This window comes from Mangifera indica, chromosome 19, assembly GCF_011075055.1.
Source record: "Mangifera indica cultivar Alphonso chromosome 19, CATAS_Mindica_2.1, whole genome shotgun sequence".
NCBI lineage: Eukaryota > Viridiplantae > Streptophyta > Magnoliopsida > Sapindales > Anacardiaceae > Mangifera > Mangifera indica.
In genome coordinates, this window is record NC_058155.1 from 7,859,291 (window position 1) to 7,881,982 (window position 22,692).

The following is a 22,692-nucleotide window of genomic DNA, read 5'->3' on the forward strand; positions in this document are numbered from 1 at the left end:
TATAATTAAATGTTATTCACCTTGAAAATATGTATGTATAGTATATTTAGAGCAATCTCAAGAAAATAGGTTATTATGGCTTTAAAGGTAAACGAGGGCAGAGAGAGGTGCCTTGCTTTGCTGTATTCAAGCTAAACAACGCCGGCTTAAGGAAGACTATCCACTATTATTATAAATATGGGAATCGAGTTTCATTCAAAGTTGCACTTCTGTGTTATTATGTAGTAATTTGGTGGTAAAACAGATACCTACAAATTGCAGAAAGTGAGAGATGGCAAGCCCGAATCAGCAACATCAGCCAGAAATTTCTCAACCATGGGGCGGCGGGAGCAACCTCAACGATGACAAAAATTTTGACGATCAGCAGGTATTTACGTTTGTTTATTTTGTCTTAACTCAGCTATTCACGACATAGATAATATGATAATATTTTTGGGCTTTAAATCTGGACATAAAATTCACAACTTTCATTTTAATTGGCGCCTGAACTGAAATGAGATAACCAATGATAATTAACAGAGTCTGACAGATATATTTCTCTATGTTTTACTACAATTGTGAGAATATTAATACCTGATGAAGTACTCCTAAGCTTGATTTGGATACTTTGGGATGATTAGAAACCTGGATGGAAAAAGTTTGTGGCGTTTGTAGGCCCTGGTTTTCTTGTCTCAATGGCTTATATCGACCCTGGAAGCTGTAAGCTTCTCTCTTCCTACTATTGATGTGAACGTTTGTTTCTCTTTCTGGGTCTGTGTTTTTGTGACTAACAAACGCTTCTATGGTGTCATATTACAGTGGAAACTGATTTGCAAGCAGGAGCTAATCACCGATATGAGGTATATGAAACATAATTCTTCAAATATTATAATATACATCGAAAATAAAGAAGAGAAGAAAACTAACATGTTTGTCATGTCATTTTCAGCTATTATGGGTAGTTCTTGTCGCATTAATCTTTGCTCTTATAATCCAGTCCCTTGCTGCAAATCTTGGAGTATGCTCTGGTAAGTCAAAAAACTAACCAAATTACAAGTCAGATTATGTTGATGAATATTAACTACTAGATTACTTTTTCTTTAGTAAATAACAATAACTTAGTTCATTGGACTCTCAGGCAAACATTTATCAGAATTATGCAAGGCTGAGTACCCAAAATATGTCAAGTACTGCCTGTGGTTGCTGGCCGAAATAGCTGTCATAAACGCTGACATCCCAGAAGGCATCCAAAATTCTTAAATCATCTATAAATTCATTGTCTTACATTCGATACATTAATTTCAGAAAATACTACTAGAGATTCTGAGTTTGGGACTGTCTGGGTAGGAAGTGCTTCCAAACAGAGGCACTAAACCTAACAATAACATGCTATAATTTGAATTCTAAAAGAAAAAACATTAATTTCAAGATAACACTTTAAATTCAACCTTTAAAGTATTTCATTTAACATTTGTATTGTTTTTTTTTTTCTTCCCAGTGATTGGGACAGCCTTCGCATTAAATATACTCTTTCACATCCCAGTATGGGTTGGAGTTCTCCTCACCGGCTTCAGCACTCTCTTGTTGCTCGGCCTGCAAAGATATGGGGTAATTTAACAGTTCATATTTAATATTTCGATCAATGGTCTTATCCCTCTTTGAACTGATTTAATTTATTTCCACTTGTGTATTTATTTTATATTTTGGAGCTTTAAAATTGATCATCAAGTCAACTTAAATATGGATTATAACTTGTCATGACTATAGATAATCTTCATAAAACAAGAACGGCAGTTGCTCATGTCTAATCTTACTCTTTTTGAATGGTTAAATATAATAGATGAGAAAGCTGGAAATGTTGATAGCAATATTCGTATTCATAATAGCTGCTTGTTTCTTTGGAGAAATGGTTTATGTAAAGCCTCCTGCAGTTGATGTCTTCAAGGGCCTGTTTATTCCCAAGCTAAGTAGCCAAGGCGCTGTAGGCGACACCATCGCCCTATTGGGAACCACCGTCATGCCGTATGATCCATTAAAGTCACATAATCCTCAGAATTTAATGCTCAGAACGTCAAAATAATAAAAACTGACAAAACCCATTTAATAATATGTAGGCACAATCTGTTTCTGCACTCAGCTCTTGTGCTCTCCAGAAAAGTGCCCAATTCTGTCCGTGGCATAAACGTAAGCCATAGTAAAATTCTATCAACATTGAATATACATAGACATCTTTAAGATATAAATGTTTTGGTGGTAATATCTCTCTATTATTTGTCTTGTTTTATACAGGATGCGTGCAGATATTTCCTTATAGAGAATGCAATACCCCTATTTGTAGCATTGTTAATCAATGTAGCGATGGTGTCCATAACAGGCACTGTTTGCTCAGCCCCAAATCTCTCAGAACAAACCAGGGATCAATGCAACAATATAACACTCGACTCCGCTTCTTTCCTCCTTCAGGTCTAAATTGCCTGACAAAAAAAAAAAAAAAAAGAGAAAAGAAATTGATTTTTGTAGCATTAAACATGATCTATATAGTAATACTAACAGGAACTCAGATTCTTTCTGTGCAGAATGTGTTGGGAAAATCGAGCTCGATTGTTTATGCCATTGCCCTGCTTGCCTCAGGGCAAAGCTCCGCCATCACAGGAACTTATGCTGGACAATTTATTATGCAGGTCAACAGAAATATGGGGAAAAAAAATGAAAAACATTGAACTTCATTAATCACAAATTTCTTTGTAAAATTTTTATTTAGCTTCTGGGTGGTGTGATTTGCAGGGTTTCCTGGACCTGAAAATGAGAAAATGGCTAAGGAATTTGATGACAAGGTGCATTGCAATTACACCAAGTCTCATTGTTTCAATCATTGGTGGACCTCAAGGGGCAGGAAGATTAATCATCATTTCTTCGGTTAGACAAAACAAATTCATAAAAATATGTTATTAATTATATCATTATCTCTGCATCAAATTAAAAACAAAATATTTACTAAGTTTTAATTGCAGATGATACTGTCATTTGAACTGCCGTTTGCTCTTATCCCTCTTCTAAAATTTAGCAACAGTAGTAGCAAGATGGGACCCCACAAGAACTCTATTTATGTAAGTTTGGTGTTTTTTTTTTTTTTTCGTTTTCTTGTCCTCTAGGTAAAGCTTTCCAATTGAAGTCAACCATATTGAGGCTTATGTAAAACAAAATCTTTTAAGGGCCGTTTGGTTTGGGTTTTTGAAGATTACCTTGACAATCTATCTTTTATTCTCTTGTTTGGTTTGTCAGTAATAAAAGATTACAGTAATCTTCTATTACCAATGCTGACGTGATAAGTAATATAGGTGGTAATCTGATTATCACCTTCACCTTAGGTATTTAAAGATTATTAAGGTAATCTTGATTTTATTATAATTATATTATTATTTATTATTTTTTGAGACAAAAATAAATTTATTTTTAATTAATATAACAAATAATATAAAAGATATTTAAAAATAATTATATTCAAGGGTATTTAAGTAAAATAATTTACTAGTAATCTTTTATTATTTTTAACCAAACACAATAATTATTTATACCTATCAAATTTTATTAAATATAGTAATCATTTACACCCAATAATCTTCTAAGTAATCTATCTTCAATGTAATCTTTTTATTTTGATAATAAAACATTACTCAAACCAAACGCCCCCTAAGAATCATGTTTGGATATTCTTCTAATTTTTCTAAAACAATTCGCATGCAGATCATTGTTATTTCATGGATTTTGAGCTTGGGAATGATAGGCATCAATGTGTATTACTTGAGCATAGGATTTGTAGGTTGGCTAATCCACAATGACTTGCCGAGAGTGGGAAATGTGTTCATCGGCATTATAGTGTTTCCCCTTATGGTCGTTTATCTATTAGCAATCATCTATTTTGCTTTCAAAAAAAATACTGTTGTAACATTTATTGAACCAACAGAGGAACACCTAGTAGCCCAAACTAACATGGAGAATAGGCTTGCATGCCCTAATGAGCAGATAGAATTGGAACTGGAATGTGTACCTTAGAGAGAAGATTTGGTCGATATCCCTCTACCACAATAGAGAACTGTGTCTTCCAATGGAAAATGGTTTCAATAATCAACTATCAAAAGGGATAGATAATAAGTTCTTGATAGAACTAATAATTAAGCCATAATGATATGTATTTTGTATTGTATATATGTGAAATGTTTTTAAAAGATTTCACTCTTACGTATACGTAATTTCTTTATAATTTATAAATATCATTGTTTCGCCGGCTTATGAAGAGATAACAAAAGGAATTGGGCTTTTGGCCCAATTCATGTGTGATTCGGTGGATCCCTTTATGCATGAGAAAGATAGTGTTTAGTTTGTTTTTATATATCATTATTTAATTATTTTTTTATACTTTTACAAAATAGAAGGTTACCTAAAACACGTGATTTTTCATTGTGGTAGAAGTTACATCACTAAATTCAGTTTCCATGATAATATTAATATTATTAAATAATATTTTTAAAAGCTACCCATTAGTGTTCTTCATGGCCAACGTCGATGTGTTTTTATTGCAGCCTAATGTCCTCATTTTTTACCATGAAAGGCCTTCATTTTTGTACCAAAATATACACAAGTCAATTTCATACAAGATTTCCTTACTTGCAGATTCTACATTCATAATTTATTTTGTTGTTCAAAATACTCTGAAAGCTAAACCAAATCGAAAAATAAAATAACTATAAAATTGATAAGGTTATCATGTTAAAATATTATAATAATAAAAAATTTGGCTGTATTTTCGGTTTATTAAAATCTGAAAATTGATTATTTAAATTGAATCGATTTTTAATTTTAAAAATTAATAAAAAGTAATTTATAGTAATTATCCATTAACATACAATAAAAAAAGTCAAACGTTAAATTTTTTTGTGGACGTGGCACTATTTTCCTTACATTAAATATGCGGTTTTCACGTTTTCCATTGGTTTTTTAAATTAAACCACGTGATTTAGCTTTCTCTTATCCCTATTGTGTTTGGGCCAAAAGACTTATTCTCACCTCTAGCTTTTAAAAACTCAAACACCTATTCATAATTTAAAATATTAATTATTTTTCTCTAAAATTAAATTAAAGTTAAAAGTAAAATCGTCATTTGAACAATAATATTTAAAGTTTATATCATTTTAACCTCTTAATTTAAAAAACTAACAATTTCTTCTAAAATTAAGTTTTGAAAAGTAACATTTTCTCCTCTACCCAGGGTTTCCAATTTCGTCGACAAATTTTTGACCAATGATGGTTGATCTCTCTCCCTCCCGGTGTCATCTCTCTCTCTCTGATATTCAATATCAGATCAACGATGTCTGAATTTAATAAAATTCAGATAAAGAGTGTTATCTAGACAAAGTTAACTTTGTTTGAACGATAATGGCGACAATCTACATGAGGAGATCGACCTCATCTAGATTGTCATCGTAGTCTAGACAAAGTCGACTTCATCTAGATGATGAAGATCTAGACGAAAAGTTAAAACTCTTTGTTTGAATTCTATTAAATCTAGACATCGTCAGTTCGATATTGAGTACCAAAGGAAGAGATGACAATGGGAGAGAGAGAGATCGGCCATCGTTGGCTAAAAATTTGCCAACGAAATTGGAAATCCTAGATAAGGGAAAAATGTCACTTTTCAAAACTTAATTTTAGGAGGAATTTTTAGTTTTTCAAATTAAGGAAGTAAAATGATATAAACTTAGTTTTTCAACGACTCTGTTCCATATCTATTTCTCTTCGAGCCTTCTTTAACAAGGCCAAACGACTATTTCCTACCCAAGGTTTAGTGAAAGGATAAAATCCCACCCATTAACTTTCAAAAACCCAAACACCCACCCATCAAATAAAATTCACTATTAAAATTAAGGGCAAAATGGTTATTTAGCTAAAAAATTATCACATTTCGCCCCCTAGGTTTAAAAACTAATATTTCCCACCACCCAAGGTTTGAAAATTTGGCATTTTCCCCTAAGGTTTGGAACTTTTTTCCAATTTCTTCCAATGAGTAGAGTCGGTCTTCCCCATTAATCTTCTGTTGACGGCCAAAGAAGAAGGCCGACAAATCTCAACCACGAGTAGAAGCATCTCTTTGGCGTTGTCATCGTTCTATTTGCCTCCCTAGAGATATCGAGTGATTCGTCTCTCTTGTGTCTCTTTCATCGCATGATTTGTCTCTCCGACATCTCTTTTGTCGTGCGATTCATCTCTCCAGTGTCTCTTCTGTCGACATTTGGTCTCTCCAGCGTTGGTTGTCATCGATCGTCATTATGGTTGAAACCCACTCGTGGGTTTTAAAGTTGTTAGTCATCAATGATGGAAATCGACGACGTTTGGAGGGAGAGGGAGCGTCAGTGAGGGAGAGAGTGCTAGGAGGAAGAGATTGACGGAGATGGAGATGGCGACGGTGATAGAGAAGCTCACCGAAAGAAACTAGAAAAAGTTCCAAACCTTAGGGGAGAATGGCCAATTTTCAAACCTTTGGTGGGGGGAAATGTTAGTTTTTAAACCTAAGGGGCAGAATATGATAATTTTTTAGTTTTTAAATATTTTTAGCTAAATGAGCATTTTACCCTTGATTTCAACAGTAAATTTTAACTAATAGATGGGTATTTAAGTTTTTAAAAGTTAACGGATGAGAATCTACCCTTTCACTAAACCTTGGGTGGGAAATAGTGCTTTGGCCCTTTAACAATTGATTTCTATTCCCAAGTTCACCGACAATGATTTTAGCATTTTGATCTTGTCTTCTTCGAGTCTTCTACTACTCTAATTCCATTTTTTTTCCTTCTGTTCTTCAGTCTATGTTCGATGATAGTCAAGTTTTTTCAGCCAAAATTTCAACCGATATTGGATAACAATCTCCATTTTCTGTTAGTCTCTCCTAGTATTTTCTATCATAATACAATATGCATTCAAAAATCGAATAACCAAAAATTCAATTTTGTTATCCTATTAAATTGATTCGTTTTTCATAAAAAAGCAATTCAGTTTTAGTTCAAAATTTTCTTCAAATCGAAATTTTGATTTGGTTTACAAATTCTTTGAACCAGTTCAATTACCAAGTTTTAAATATCCTTATCTTAAATTGTGCTTGAAAGTTTTTCAAAGGAGCTTGTTGAATCCTTGGAAATGGTTATAATTCATAATATAAAAATTCTTCAAGATAGTAATTATAGTTCACGCTCAACCTATTGCTTCATGTTGTTTTTTTATGCCCTAGTAAAAGTTTGGGTTGTCCAGGTCAAAGCTCTTTTCTAGTTCGAAATCTTTGTTAAAGTCAAACTCTCTTTATCTTGAAAGTTGCAACTCTTGTGAGACTTTAATTTGTGTCCTTGATTATATCGAATGAGCATACAACAGTGCACTCACCAATTGTTACATAGTTAACAAGAATTCAATACCAAAATAAGAAGACAACAATTTCAATTGAATTCAAGCATACATAATAAATTTTGTATGAAAATCACTCAAATGTGACTTTAATACCACTATTGGGTTACGAGGAGTGTTGAAAGGGCAACGAAAGTCAATTTAAAATTTTTGGGCACATAGAAACACCACATAAACCTTTATAGGATTCATTTGTAATCAATTAACATACATGCATACATATGTATAAACAATTATACAACAGAGTAAAATTTTGGATACAAATTAACCTATGTTAACAGCTCCTTCACTTTGACAACCTTCAAACTTTGTTGCAACTTCTTTTGAACCTACAGAAAAGGACATACCTTGGTATTTACACAAAATATGGACTCTAGGAGGCTTGAATGTGCATTGACACACTACTAGGAGCCAATACAGAGGAAAGCATACAGTTAAAAATTATATTTGAACAGAAAGAATATAATTAAAAGTAATATATTTTAACAATAGTTAATACTAATTAGAGATGACAGTAATTCATACTACTAGGATTAAAGGGTTTGTAACACGCTTTAGGACTTCTTAGGTTATATCACCGTTGGCTTTACCGGCTCAACTTACGTACTTCTACAAGTAATATATTAAATTATATTTTCAAATATTATTAATTTTTATTAATATTTAATTATTAATATTTTTAACCAATCATATCCAACTAATTCACCAACCTTCTGACACGATTGATATGATCCACAAACTTGACATGATCAACAATTTTGTGACATCCATGCAAAAAGGGGGGCCTATACCATATTGCGGGCGGTACCAATATGTCAATTCTTTAGAGTACTCAATTAACAAATTGCAAGTCAAATCTTCAAAATATATTTACACTTATCCATGGATTTTATTATACATTTTCTCTCGTTATCGACCGTAGAGTATTATTCAGTCGTTGACCAAAATAATGAGAGGCGAAGTCATGGTGCATGTATATTTCAAAGACGTCAACCATTTATAAATAAAATCAAGTGGTAGTAATCTCAAGCACCTGCCTTGCGCAAGTTTGCACGTGCCCTATGCAAGTTTGCCAAACCCCGAATATATGTGAATCAAATGGTAGGCTTACTCAGCATCCGCATATACTTTATGTGGAGGAGGAAAAAATACCTAACCACGGGTTGGTTTATAATTGATTTGAAAGTCCATCTAGGTGTTTAGTTTAGAAAATATTTTATAAAATATTAATATAAAAATAGATTATTTTGAAGATTATCGATATGTTTAATAAAAATTATTATTGGTTATTGATTTAATAAAAAAATATATTGGTATAACTAATTATTATGTTTGATTTAAGGTAATAAAATAATATTCAATCATATAATGATGTAGATAAGTGTATACATATTTATGTATACAAAGTTGATATATATAGTATTACTCATAAAACAATATTAAGATATAATTTTACTTAAATATCTTTGGATATAATTATTTTAAAATATATTTTATATTTCTTGTTATATCTATTAAAAGTGAGGGTATTTTAGTGTAAAAAATTAATAAATAAGAATAAAATTATAATAAAATAACATTACATTGGTAATGATAATCAGATTATCATCTACATTACTTGTCACATCACTATTAATGATAAAAAATTATTATAATATTTTATTACTAACAAATCAAAGAATGTAATGTAAGTAATAAAATATAAACTACTAAGATAATTTTTTTCACTGCAAACCAAACGACCCCTTAAAGATTACTCTAATAATTTATTTTTTTATTACTTTGTTTAGTTTTTCAGATAATAAAATATTTTGATATTCTTTTATTACCAGTGGTATCGTGACAAATAATATAAAAGGGTGTTTGCTTCAAGTATTAAAAAACTATTTTGGTAATCTATTTTTTATTATCGATATTATTTTGTTTGATTTATCAGATAATCAAATATTTCGATAATCTTTTATTGCCAATGATCATATGACAAGTAATATAAGAAGTAGTTTAATTACCACATCCACCTTAAGTATTAAAAGATTTCCAAGATAATCGTGATTTTATTATAATTATTGTCTTATATATTTATTTTTTAGAACAAAATAACCTTATTTTCAATTAATATAACAAGTAATATGAAAAATATTTTAGAATAATTATACCCAAAGACATTTAAGTAAAATAATATCTTAATATTATTTTTATTATCTTTAATCAAACACAATAATTATTTATATCTATCAATTTTTATCACATTTTATTAAATATAGTAATAATTTATACTCAGTAATATTCTAAGTAATATATTTTTAAGATAATTTTTTTATATTTAGTAATAAAATATTACTCAAACCATACGCATCCTAAGAAGTAATTTGACTACCACTTTCACTTTGAGCATTAAAAAGTCGTTAAGATAATTTTAATTTTATTACAATTCTACCCTATTTATTAATTTTTACTCATTTTCAATTAATATGATAAGTAACATAAAAACGTTTTAAAATAATTATAGCTGAAGACATTTTATGTTAAACTAAATATAATAGTTATTATTAACATATTTTTATCAAATATATAGTAATAATTTATGATTTATATATAATAATTTTTCAAAAATTTTACTTTTATAATCATATTTCATTTTATTAATAAAACAATACCCAACCTAGACTGGACAGTATCCTTGTTTCACGTAACATCCTGCAGAATTTTATTTTGATGTCCTTTAGCTCAAAATATCAAAGAAATAAATAATGGCAATGTATGGATTTTGAGTGCCGGCCACAAATTCTTGAAAGAAATAACTCCAAAGGCTAAACCACAAGAAACCAAGTATTATATATAAAAGCTCGGGATGATGTATGGATTCACTGAATCAGAAATTAATAAATGTTCTCAAAGAAAATGGGGCATGCCACCAATCGAAGATGAGTAATGTGGATTGAGTGGCTAACCCTACCCAGCGAGCAGGGAGCATGCATGCGTGGTTATTTAATTAATCAAACCTACGTATAATTTCGGAGATGTGTCAGCATGTAATTGTCTTAAAGTGGGTTCAGGAAGCAGTGATATGAATTTTGGACTGGGTATTTATCCTTCTAGTTTTAAAAATTAATAATTTTATCTCTATCATAATTTTTTAAACTTTAAAAATTAATATTCTCTCCCCCCCTCAATTTAAGATTCTTTTCTTCTTCTCTTCAACCACTAGTGACGACGCTTTCAACCCTAAACCGTAAACAAAATTTTGACCATCAGATCTTTTTCTCACTGACACAATTTGTCATCAACGAAGACATATCTTCATCGATTTTTGTGGAATCAACAATCAATAAAGATGATTCTTCATCGATGAGCAATCGTGTCGGAGAAATAAAGATCTCATGGGCAATCATGTCGGCGTTGGTTTAGGGTAGAAATGGGAAGTTACTGGTAATTTGAGATGATAGCCAAAAAGAGAAAAAAGGAAAACCCTTGGTTTGGGGGGGTGAAAATATCACTTTTCAAAACTTGAAAACTTTTGACATGAGTAAAATTGTTAATTTTTAAAACTTAAGGAAGAAAATGTAATGAATTATATAATTTTTTAATATTATTATTAAAATAATGATTTTATCCATAACCCTAACTAAAAATTTTAACATAATTTTATTTATAATAGATATTTGAGTTTTTAATAATTAGATGATGAAACTTTAAGATTTTACTATAGATACGATGGGAATAAGTCTTTTGACCTTATTATAAATATTCATAACACTAGTATTGTTATCCATATAGTTATAATAAATTATTTATCGCATTATTTTTTAATCTAACTACTTGCATCACCATTAAAACCAAATTTTCTATCGCATTCATGATGATGTTTATTGATGTTTAAAATTCTTTGAAAATTAAGTTGGGACTTTAGCATCAATATTTTTAACAACAACAATAATAATAAACATTCAAATATATAAATACATATTTATACATCCATACATACATATATATTAAGAAATGATAAATGATTGAAACTGACAAAATGTGAAGCATGAACCTTTCCACTATATATTAAGAAAAAAAATAATATTATATATACAATTTTTATGTACAAGCTTATACATAATTTTTGTACATAAATAACAACGTGTCATCATATAATTAGATAATTAAAAATTAAAGATAAAATAATACTCAATCACATAGGGATATATCATTGTTTATGTATAAACTTATGTACAAAGTATTATGTATAGAAAATAAAGAGTTGCATCAACATTACCAACATGACAAATTAAGTATCATTTCTAATTAAAGAACTTGGTATGAGCTTAAGGGGGTATTTGATTTGGGTAATAGTTTATTACCAAAATAAGGAGATTTCCTTGAAGATAAATTACTTTGAAGATTATTGAGTATAAATGATTATTATGTTTGGTTAAAGGTAATAAAAGAATATTAGTAAATTATTTTACTTAAATGCTCTTAAATATAATTATTTTTAAATAATTTTTATATTATTTTTTATATTAATTAAAAATATATTTATTTTTGTCTCAAAAAATTAATAAATAATAATATAATTATAATAAAATCAAGATTATCTTAGTAATATTTTAATACCTAATGTGTATTTGGTAATTTGTCACATTAACATTGGTAATAAAATATTATCGTAATTTTTTATTACGACAAACCAAATAAGGTAATATAAATAATAAAATATAGATTATCAAGATAATCTTTAAATTTCTAGAACCAAATTACTCTAATTGACAAAACTAATTGGCCCCTAGTAATTATATGTCTATGTATATATGTTTGAATTTTGTCATCCGTTCCAAACAAACGGCGGCTTAAGGAAGACTAACCATTATTTACTATAAATATGGGAGTCGAGTTTCATTCAAAGTTGCACTTGTATGTTTTTAAGTAGTAATTTGGTAATGAACAAGAGACTTACAAATAGCAGAAAGTGAGAGATGGCAAGCCGGAATCAACAACAACAACCAGAAATTTCTCAACCATGGGGCAGCGGGAGCAACCGCATAGCTGCTATCAATGCAGAGGGAACGACACCATCTCCCAATGTCACTACCAACAACGATGACAAAAGTTTTGTCGATCAGCAGGTCTTTACGTTTGTTTATTTTGTCTTAACCCATTATTCACGATATAGATATATGTATGATGATTAACTGATATTTTCCTACACTTTGTGAGGATATCAATACCTGATGAAGTTCTCTTGAACTTGATTTTGATAATGATTAGAAACCTGGATGGAAAAAGTTTTTGGCGTTCGTAGGCCCTGGTTTCCTTGTATCATTGGCTTATCTTGACCCAGGAAACAGTAGGCTCCTACATTTCTGATGTCTCTGTGAATGTTTGCTTCTCTTTCTGGGTCTTTGTTTGTGACTAACAAACTTTTCTATGCTGTCATATTACAGTGGAAACTGATTTGCAAGCAGGAGCTAGTCACCAATATGAGGTATAAGAAACAAAATTCTTCGAAAATAAAGAAGAGAAGCTTTTCTCTTCTTCAAATTGAAGGTGGAAAAAGAAAACTAACATGTTTGTCATTTTCAGCTATTATGGGTAGTTCTTATCGGATTGATCTTTGCTCTTATAATCCAGTCCCTTGCTGCAAATCTTGGTGTAAGCACTGGTAAGTCACAAAACCAAAATTACAAGTCAAATTAAGTTGATGAATATTAACTAATTGATTACTTTTTCTTTAGTAATTAACAAGAACTTATTTGATTGAACTCTCAGGCAAACATTTATCAGAATTATGCAAGGCTGAGTACCCAAGATTTGTCAAGTACTGCCTGTGGTTGCTGGCCGAATTAGCTGTCATAGCCGCTGATATCCCAGAAGGCATGCAGAATTCTTAAATCATCTTTAAATTCTTTGTCGTACATTTCATATATTTAAGGTTTGATTCAAATTAAGTATAGCTCAACTCATTTTGAAAAGAGTCAAACTCAAGTTTGGTTATAGTATCGAGCTAAACTAAGTATTAAACACAACTCAATACTTTTGTAGAGAAAAAAAAAACTAAAAAATGACATAATTTTGATACAAATTTATCAAAACAACATCATTTTAATTAAGGTTAGATTCGAACCGAGCCGAGCTCGAGCTCATTTGAGCTCGAGCTAGACTCGGTTCACATATAGCTGAGCTCGAGCTCATCGAGCTTGTGAAAACCAAACTTGAACTTGGTTCGAATTCGATTTGACTCATTTTTCGTTATTAAAACCACGTCATTTTAATACATATTGGTTAAAATGACGTCATTTTGTATCAAAATTTTTAATTAGAAAATATGGCGAGTAGCTCGAGCTCGAGCTCGACCAAGCTTGGCTAGGGCTGGCTTGTTCGAGCGGAGCTTGAGCTTGAGCTCAAACAGGCTCGGTTCGAATCTAACCCTAATTTTAATTGATTTGTATTAAAATTTTTCAAGTTTGCGAGTTTGAGAAGCTGAACATCTCTCAAATTTGAGTTCAAGCACAAATTCGAAAATATTTAATTCTTTGACTTGAGTTTGCTTGAGCCGAGTTTGATTGACTCGAATCCAGCCCTAGATACATATTACATTCATTTCAGAAAAAACTACTACAAGTTCTGAGTTCTGGAGTGGTTCTGTAGGGCTTCCAGACAGAAGCGCTAAACCTGACAATATCATGCTATCATTAGTTTTCTAAAAGCAAAACAATTAATTCAAAGAAAACACTTTAAATTCAACCTTTTGAGTATTTCATTTAACATTTGTATTGCTTTTTCCTTTCTTCTCAGTGATTGGGACAGCCTTCGCATTAAATATACTCTTTCACATCCCAGTATGGGTTGGAGTTCTCCTCACTGGCTTCAGCACTCTCTTGTTGCTCAGCCTCCAAAGATATGGGGTAATTTAACAGTTCATATTTAGTATTTCACTCAATCCTTTACTATTACTGGTCAAGCATCAAAATCAACATTGAATAAGGTGATATTATAAAATTTTCAGCTTATCCTTCCACTTATTGTATGTATGCATTCTGTAACTATTCTAGCCTTATCCCTCTTTGAACTGATTTAATTTATTTCCATTTGTGCCTTGTTTTTATATTTTTGGAGCTTTAAAATAATTTATCTTTAAGTCAACTTAGCTGATGGATAACTTGTCACGCCTATAGTTAATCTTCATAGAACAAAAAGGGTAGTTTCTCATGTTTAATCTCACTCTTTTATTTGAATGGTTAAATATGGTAGGTGAGGAAGCTGGAAATGTTGATAGCGATACTTGTAATCATAATGGCTGGTTGTTTCTTTGGAGAAATGAGTTATGTAAAGCCTCCTGCAGTCGATGTCCTTAAGGGCCTGTTTATTCCCAAGCTTAGTGGCCAAAGTGCTACAGGCGACGCCATCGCCCTACTGGGCGCCCTCGTCATGCCGTATGATTCATCAAACTTCACATATTTCTCAGAATCTAACGCTCAGAACATCAAAATCATTAAAAACTGACAAAAAAAAACCCATTTATTAATTATGCAGGCACAATCTGTTTCTGCACTCAGCTCTTGTGCTTTCCAGAAAAGTGCCCAATTCTGTCCGTGGCATAAAGGTAAGCTATAGAAAAATATTACCAACATTGAATGAATAAATACATACATTTTCAAGATACAAATGTTTTGGTGGTAATAGCTCAAGACAAATAGTGCCCAATTCTGATTAATTCTGTCTTGATTTATACAGGATGCATGTAGATATTTCCTTATAGAGAGTGGAATAGCCTTATTTGTAGCATTGTTAATCAATGTTGCGATAGTGTCGGTATCAGGCACTGTTTGCTCAGCCCCAAATCTCTCAGAAAATATCAGTGATCAATGCAATAATATTACACTCAACTCCGCTTCTTTCCTCCTCAAGGTCTAAATTATTCTGACAAAACAAAAAAAGAGGAAAAGAAAGAAAAAATCAATTCTCGTAGCGTCAAACATGATCAATATAGTCAATACTAACAGGAACTTGATTATTTCTGTGCAGAATGTGCTGGGAAAATTGAGCTCAATTGTTTATGGCATTGCCCTTCTGGCCTCAGGGCAAAGCTCCGCCATCACGGGAACTTATGCTGGACAATTTATTATGCAGGTCAACAGAAATATGGAAAAACAAAAAAAATAAACTTCTTGAATCACAAATTTCTTTGTAAAATTTTTATTTAGCTTCTGGGTTGTGTGATTTTCAGGGTTTCCTGGACATGAAAATGAGAAAATGGCTGAGGAATTTGATGACAAGGAGCATTGCTATTACACCAAGTCTCATAGTTTCAATTATTGGTGGACCTCAAGGGGCAGGAAGATTAATCATTATTGCCTCGGTTAGACAAAACAAATTCATTTAAAATAGGTTATTAATTATAATATTATTTCTGTATCATACCAAAACGTAAATATTTACTGAGTTTGAATTGCAGATGATGTTGTCATTTGAACTGCCATTTGCTCTCATCCCTCTTCTCAAATTTAGTAGCAGTAGCACCAAGATGGGACCCCACAAGAACTCTATTTATGTAAGTCTCGTTTTTCTGTTTTCTTGTCTTTTAGGTAAAGCTTTCCAATTAAAGCCAACCGTATTGAGGCTTGTATAAAACATAATCTTCTAAGAATCATGTTTTGATGTTCTTCTCTTTTTTCTGAAACAATTCGCATGCAGATCATTGTAATTTCATGGATCTTGGGCCTGGGAATTATAGGCATCAATGTGTATTACTTGAGCACAGGATTTGTAGGTTGGTTAATCCACAACGACTTGCCCAAAGTGGGAAATGTGTTCATCAGCATCATAGTGTTTCCTCTTATGGCCATTTATCTATTAGCAATCATCTATTTGGCTTTCAGAAAAGACACTGTTGTGACGTTTATTGAGCCCACAAAGGAAGACCCAGTTGCCCAAACCAATTTGGAGAATGGGCTTGTATACCCTAATAGGCAGATGGAATTGGGTCATGTACCTTACATAGAGGATTTAGCCGATATCCCTCTACCACCACCGTAGAGGACTGCACCTTCTAATGGAAGGTGGTTTCTGTAATTAATTATAGAAAATGGCAAATAATGAGTTCGTGATAGAGCCAATAATTAAACTATAATGTTGAAAGGTGTTTTGTCTTGTATATTCGTGATATATTTTAAAAGATTTGAATATCTCATATATGTAATCTCTTTATGATCTATAAATATCTGTGTTTCATAGTCTTATAAAAAGCTAGCCAAAAAGATTGGTCTTGTATGCACAATATTGTAGGTTGATCACTTCCTATTGCTCCTATGTGACATTTAGCTAAATCTTTGAGTTAAGTCCACCTTCCTCATCCCTATTATACAAAAGAATGTCGCACACCAAATAAAAAAAAACATAAAAGGAATGTTAGAAATAATAGTTCTATTACTTCTTGTGCTTGTTCCAACTTGATACACATGCTATACAATTGACCCTTTATATAGGCACAAACCTAAGAAATATCTAGCTAAGATAATGCACAACTGACCCTAAGAAAAGTCTAGATACTAGTTATACAAGATAAATATCACAAGTCCTAAAATTCTTTAAACACATTTTATACACCTCTAGACTACTTCCCCATAAAAATTTGTTGGCACATTCCAGCATTTGGGTTGGGTAGGCTATGTTGCTTAACATGTGGGTTGGACACACCCAAAATGAGGTTTGACATTGAAAACAAGTTATTACCCCATGGATTACTTCTTATGTATGCATGCAAGCTATGTTAGAGCATTGTCCTACTGCACTGTCGACTGGCAACTCATGATACTCTCCCCCGCCTATTACTTGATGCCCTCATCGCATTGCGATAAGCCTTTTTCCCAAGTCTTTATCTAGTGTATGTTGGAAGTAACAAATCAAAAGATATTTTTTGTGTGCACATGATAAAGACCAAGTCTTCAAAATAACAGCAAAACCGAGTCTTCAATTGGCTACTCTGTTTTTTCTACCAACTTCCCTATTATCTCTACCATTTATTTAGGCTTGTTTTTGTATTATGTTTGTTATCATCTATTAGTTGCACAACTCTTCTATAAAAAGAGTCATTGATCAAATAATGATGTATGAGTTCGTATTTTGTTGAGTAATAAATCATCAGTTCTTAAGTTCTCTATTTAACTTCTTTCTTTAAAATTAAACATCAACAAAGTGGTATCAGAGCTTTAGGATCTCTTCCTTGTTTCATTTTTTTTTTCTCATGGCATCAAACTTGGTCTAGCTTCAAGTTCCTAAGTTAACAAAAGAAAACTATGAAAGGTGGTGTATCCAGTTTAAAGCCTTGTTCGGTTCACAAGAGTTGTGGGAGATAGTTTGTAATGGTTATGTCGAACCAAGTCTAGAAGTTGAAGCTCTTTACACTATTGACCAGAAGAATACTCTAAGAGATCAACGAAAAAAAAATAAAAGGCTTTTTTTCTGCTGTACCAAGGATTGGAAGATGATACGTTCGAGACAATTTATACAAGAGTTGAAAAAGTAAATAAGGTAAATAAGGTAAGATTGCAGACTTTCAGAGGTGAGTTTGAAGCAGCTCACATGACAGAAGGAGAATCAGTCTCAGATTATTACTCACGACTTATTGCAATTGTCAATCAAATAAAGAGGAATGGAGAAAAGCTTGAAGATGTTCGTGTAATGGAGAAGATACTGAGATCTCTCACTCATAATTTTGAGCATGTAGTAATAGCTATAGAGGAGTCAAAGAATTTGGAAACGATGAGTACAGAGGAACTTTTAGGTTATTTGAGAGTTCATGAACAACGTATATGAAAGAATTCTCAGTTAAGTTCAACGGATCAAACATTGGAATCAAAACTCACTTTTGACAATTCAAACAGTGAACATATTCGAAGGCATACTTCTCAACATGGAGGGGCATCTTCTCGTGGACGAGGTAGAGGTCGCAGAGGATATGGCAGAGGTAAAGCAAATGTTCAATGTTTTCATTGTCGAAAATTTGGACATTACTCTTTTAAGTGTTCCAGCAAATCTGAAGATCATGCCAACTTAGTTGAAGCCTCCAATGATATTGATGAAGAACCAACTTTGTTGATAGTACACAAAGAATCTATTGGACAAACGGATGTCTGGTATCTTGATTCTGGAGTGACCAACCATATGTATAGCCAAAAAGAATGCTTCGTGGATCTCAAAGAAGAAGTTGGTGGATCGGTAAGTCTTGGAGATGGCTCGAAGTTACTAGTTGAGGGAAAAGGAAAAATTCAGGTTTATCAAAAAAATGGAAAAATCATGTATATTTCTGATGTCAACTATATTCCCAGTATGAAGAGCAACATTCTTAGTCTTGGTCAGTTGCTTGAGAAAGGTGATATTATCCATATGAAAGAGAATCAACTCCATCTAAGAGATACAAATGGACAATTTATTGCTCAGGTACAAATGCCAAAGAATCGTATGTTTCCTCTACACTTACATATTACAAGTGAACCTTGTTTTCTTGGAATAACTGAAAGTAAGTCAGAGAAATGGCATTTACGATTTGGGCACCTTAATTTCAACGGACTAAGGTTGTTATCTTCAACTGGTATGGTGCATGGATTGCCAAACATTGAACTGTCAGATCGTGTATGTGAAGGATGTGTACTTGGTAAGCAATCTCGTCTTCCTTTTCCCAGTATGTTTTCATGGAGAACACATGTACACTTGTAACTTGTACACACAAACATTTGCGGACCAATCGAACCTTATTTTTTTGGTGGAAATAAATACTTCATAAGTTTTATTGATGACTTCAGCCGAAAGGTATGGGTTTATTTTTTGAAAGAAAAAAGTACTACATTAGTTATATTTAAACAGTTCAAATCTCTTGTAGAAAATGAAAGAAAGTGTAAGATTGTGACATTAAGATCTGATAGAGGTGGAGAGTATACTTCAAATGCATTTAAAGAGTTTTGCAGGGAACATGGTATACGACATCAACTAACAACTGTATACACCCTATAACAAAATAGAATTGCAGAACGGAAGAATCGTACCATACTTGACATGACAAAAACTCTACTCAATGAGAGAAGATTACCAAAACAATTTTGGGCTGAAGCAGTTGCTTGTTTGGTTTATCTTCTCAATCGATGTCCAACGAAAAGTGTTTGAAATATGACACCGCAAGAAGCATAGAGCGGACATAAGCCTAGCATTGGTCATTTGAGGATTTTTGGGTGTATCGCATATGCTCAAATACCTGATAGCAAAAGAAAGAAATTGGATGATCATGGTGAGAAATGTATTTTTATGGGTTATAGTGAAGAATCGAAAGCATATAAGCTCTACAATCCATTAACCAAAAAATTAGTGGTGAGTAGAGATGTTCTTTTTCATGAGGTAGCAACTTGGGACTGGAGCAGTGACAATGATAAGGGTAAAAATAATATTGAAGATATAACAGTAGTCCATGAGGATACAGCAATGGGTCAATCTGTAGCAAAGGGTCACTCAGTCTCAACTACTCCTACAATACAGTCACCATTAGCCACATCTTCTCATGCAGGCAGCAACAACTCAAACTGCAATAGCAATTCTCATGCAGGCAGCAGCAACTCAAACTCTAATTCGAGTTCTCCAAGTAGCAGTTCATCTCCAGTTAAGACTAGAAGTCTTCATGACATTTAGAAAAGACGAAACTTACTTCATAAAGATCGATAGGTCTTTATTTAGGTTGTAACGTAATTAGAGGTTTCAGTTAAATAATAAAAGGATAAAAATATTAACAAATAAACATGAATAGATTATTAATGAATAAAATGGGGATCTACATGATCACAAGATAGCAATCAAGGGAGAAATATGAATGTGAATTGCACTAATAATGTGTACACAGCTTTTTTTTTTTTCTCTTTTTTTTTTGGTTTAGTTTCTTTTTTCATATTTCTCTTTTTTCTCATTTTCATATATATATATATATATAATATATATATATATATTATATATATATTATATATATATATATATATATATATATATATATTTCTTTCAAACATCTCTCACACTTATTTCTTTATACATAGGATGGTGTACATGGAGAAATAACATTTTGATTTCCTAATTTTTCTTCATTCTTCCTTTTCAATTGATCCAAAAATCTCATGCAAAATCATTCATTTCATCAACAATATAACCCACGCAAAAGGTACAGTTAATATATTTTTGGCTAGGTGGGTGATTAAGGGTTGAAAACAAAGAAAATGCAAAGATTATAAATAAAACACAAGTAAAATTAAGGCTTACAAGACATGAAACATTTAAAAAGGTTAGTTAGAGTAACGAGGCCATTTTAGGTTAAACAAACAAACAAACATATGTTTATATTATGTTTTTTATCATGCAACTTTTATTTCATCTCAAAAAATTGAGTGACAAGTTCTAGGACTCGTGAAATACTAGAAAATATACCTAAATATAGATAAACTCTCTCTAAGTAAGCAAACACAATCTCGAAATAACAACTGCATACACAATAAAATCTGAACAATAAATGTAACAATTGTAATTTCATCACTAATCATGAATATATTCATACTTTTTGTCTTTTAAGAACAAAAAATGAGTTCAATTGCTAAAGGTGATTCAATCATTCAAATCACCTGAAAAGTTTTCATAAATGTATCTTTTGAAGTGCCAAAAAGTGAATTTGAAATTTTTAGTCCAAAGTCAAAGAAAGCATAGGCAAAATGTGGGTCTAATTTAAACTAATATAGGTAAAATTGTAACATAAAAGTCAAATGAAAACTTGAAAATAAAATTGCATGAAGTAAAAACAAAACTGAATAAAATAAATTGGAAATCCAAAGACTAAATTGAGGAATTGCAAACCAAACTTTAAGTGAAACTACAGACTCCCCCCATACTTAAGACAAATATTATCCTTAATGTTTACTCGAAATTCAACAATAAAATGATAAAATATCAACAAGAACACGTGAGAACTCATTGGATTTTTCAAATGTTGGTATAATTGATGAAGGACATTTCAAATATCACTATGAGCACAGTAAGAAACTTATAGTTGTAGAACAATTCAATTTTTGTTTAGTATGCAAACAGAATTAAAATATCCAAGACCAAAATAAATAATCTAAATATTATTAATGAAATCTCAAATAGACACATCAACTAAATATCAACAAATCTGCACAAAAAAAATATATCTATAAATGCAAGAAAATCAACATCAAAACAATATATCAACAATTCTTCCAATTTGATATTTTATCCAACAACACTAAGCCAAAAATCTGCATAAGAATTTAATCACAAACACAACAAAATCATCCTTAAAACAATAAACTCTTGTAATCAATCAACATTAACCACAACTTAAAAACTAGCAGCTCAATAATTTCTCCAAATCAACAATTTTCCAGCAGTACAACACAAAAAAAATCTGGACCATCAATAAACAACATTTCAAAAACTTATCATAAATTTCCCACATTTATTCAATGAGGCATTATCTTATGCATATTTTTGTCCAATAAACCTCATAGTAATCCACTCCAAAATATTTTAAGCACTATCAGACAGTGATAAAAGAATACAATCCAATCAAAATAACCTTCCAGTAATTCATCAATCCATTCAATTTAAATCACAACTCAATCTATTATATCTTACAGTTAGGAATCTAATAAAGAGATAAGACATTCAGGTAAAGTGCAAAAAAAAAAAATATATAGTAAATATAAGTTTAAACCCCTAACCAAAAGAATAAAACTTGTAGTTCATAAAGTGATGTTAAAAACATAATGTTGTTTAAGGTTTTTGGATATTTAGGGTTAGTGGTAGTTTTATATTGTTATTTATTTATATTTATTATTGATCATGATCATATAAGTATATTTATTTGTCGATGGATGTATGTGTATATATAAGGTTAATGTATAACATGTGTCTCAAGATAAGATTTATTTTAAGTATAACAGTTGTATATGTATGTTTCGTGAGTCTCGAGTAAGGTTAAAATATATAAGTTTTATTGAAAGCAAAGAGATTTCTTTTGTTTTCTTTTGAGGCATAAGGTTAAAAAAAATCATAAAGAGGACTGACAAAACATAACATTGCTTATGATGACCTTATTGGGTACTATTTTTGCCACACTCTCAGATCTAATTCGTGTTGATTTGATTATTAGTAATTGTTATTAAAAATGATCTTATATCGATAGAGAACATTAATAATGTCTTGGTTCGTTATTGATGATCATATTAATTAGATTGT

At 31.4% G+C, this 22,692-nt stretch overlaps 2 protein-coding genes across 2 annotated transcripts; both read left to right on the forward strand.

Moving 5' to 3' along the window:
- The first annotated feature begins 74 nt into the window (after window positions 1–74).
- Window positions 75–4,207, forward strand: LOC123203542 (metal transporter Nramp5-like). The gene is made up of 13 exons (XM_044619940.1): window positions 75–367; window positions 621–699; window positions 799–839; window positions 929–1,007; window positions 1,118–1,222; window positions 1,478–1,587; window positions 1,820–2,001; window positions 2,094–2,163; window positions 2,269–2,442; window positions 2,556–2,660; window positions 2,764–2,895; window positions 2,991–3,086; window positions 3,724–4,207. The coding sequence occupies exons 1-13, from the start codon at window positions 272–274 to the stop codon at window positions 4,030–4,032; spliced, it is 1,578 nt and encodes a 525-aa protein (XP_044475875.1). The 5' UTR covers window positions 75–271; the 3' UTR covers window positions 4,033–4,207.
- Window positions 4,208–12,389: 8,182 nt separating this feature from the next.
- LOC123202884 (metal transporter Nramp5-like) lies at window positions 12,390–16,449 on the forward strand. Its single transcript, XM_044619036.1, has 13 exons — window positions 12,390–12,539; window positions 12,682–12,760; window positions 12,858–12,898; window positions 12,997–13,075; window positions 13,183–13,287; window positions 14,209–14,318; window positions 14,665–14,846; window positions 14,947–15,016; window positions 15,148–15,321; window positions 15,439–15,543; window positions 15,641–15,772; window positions 15,869–15,964; window positions 16,108–16,449. Exons 1-13 carry the CDS (start codon window positions 12,390–12,392, stop codon window positions 16,447–16,449), a joined length of 1,665 nt encoding a protein of 554 aa, XP_044474971.1.
- The last annotated feature ends 6,243 nt before the right edge of the window (window positions 16,450–22,692 follow it).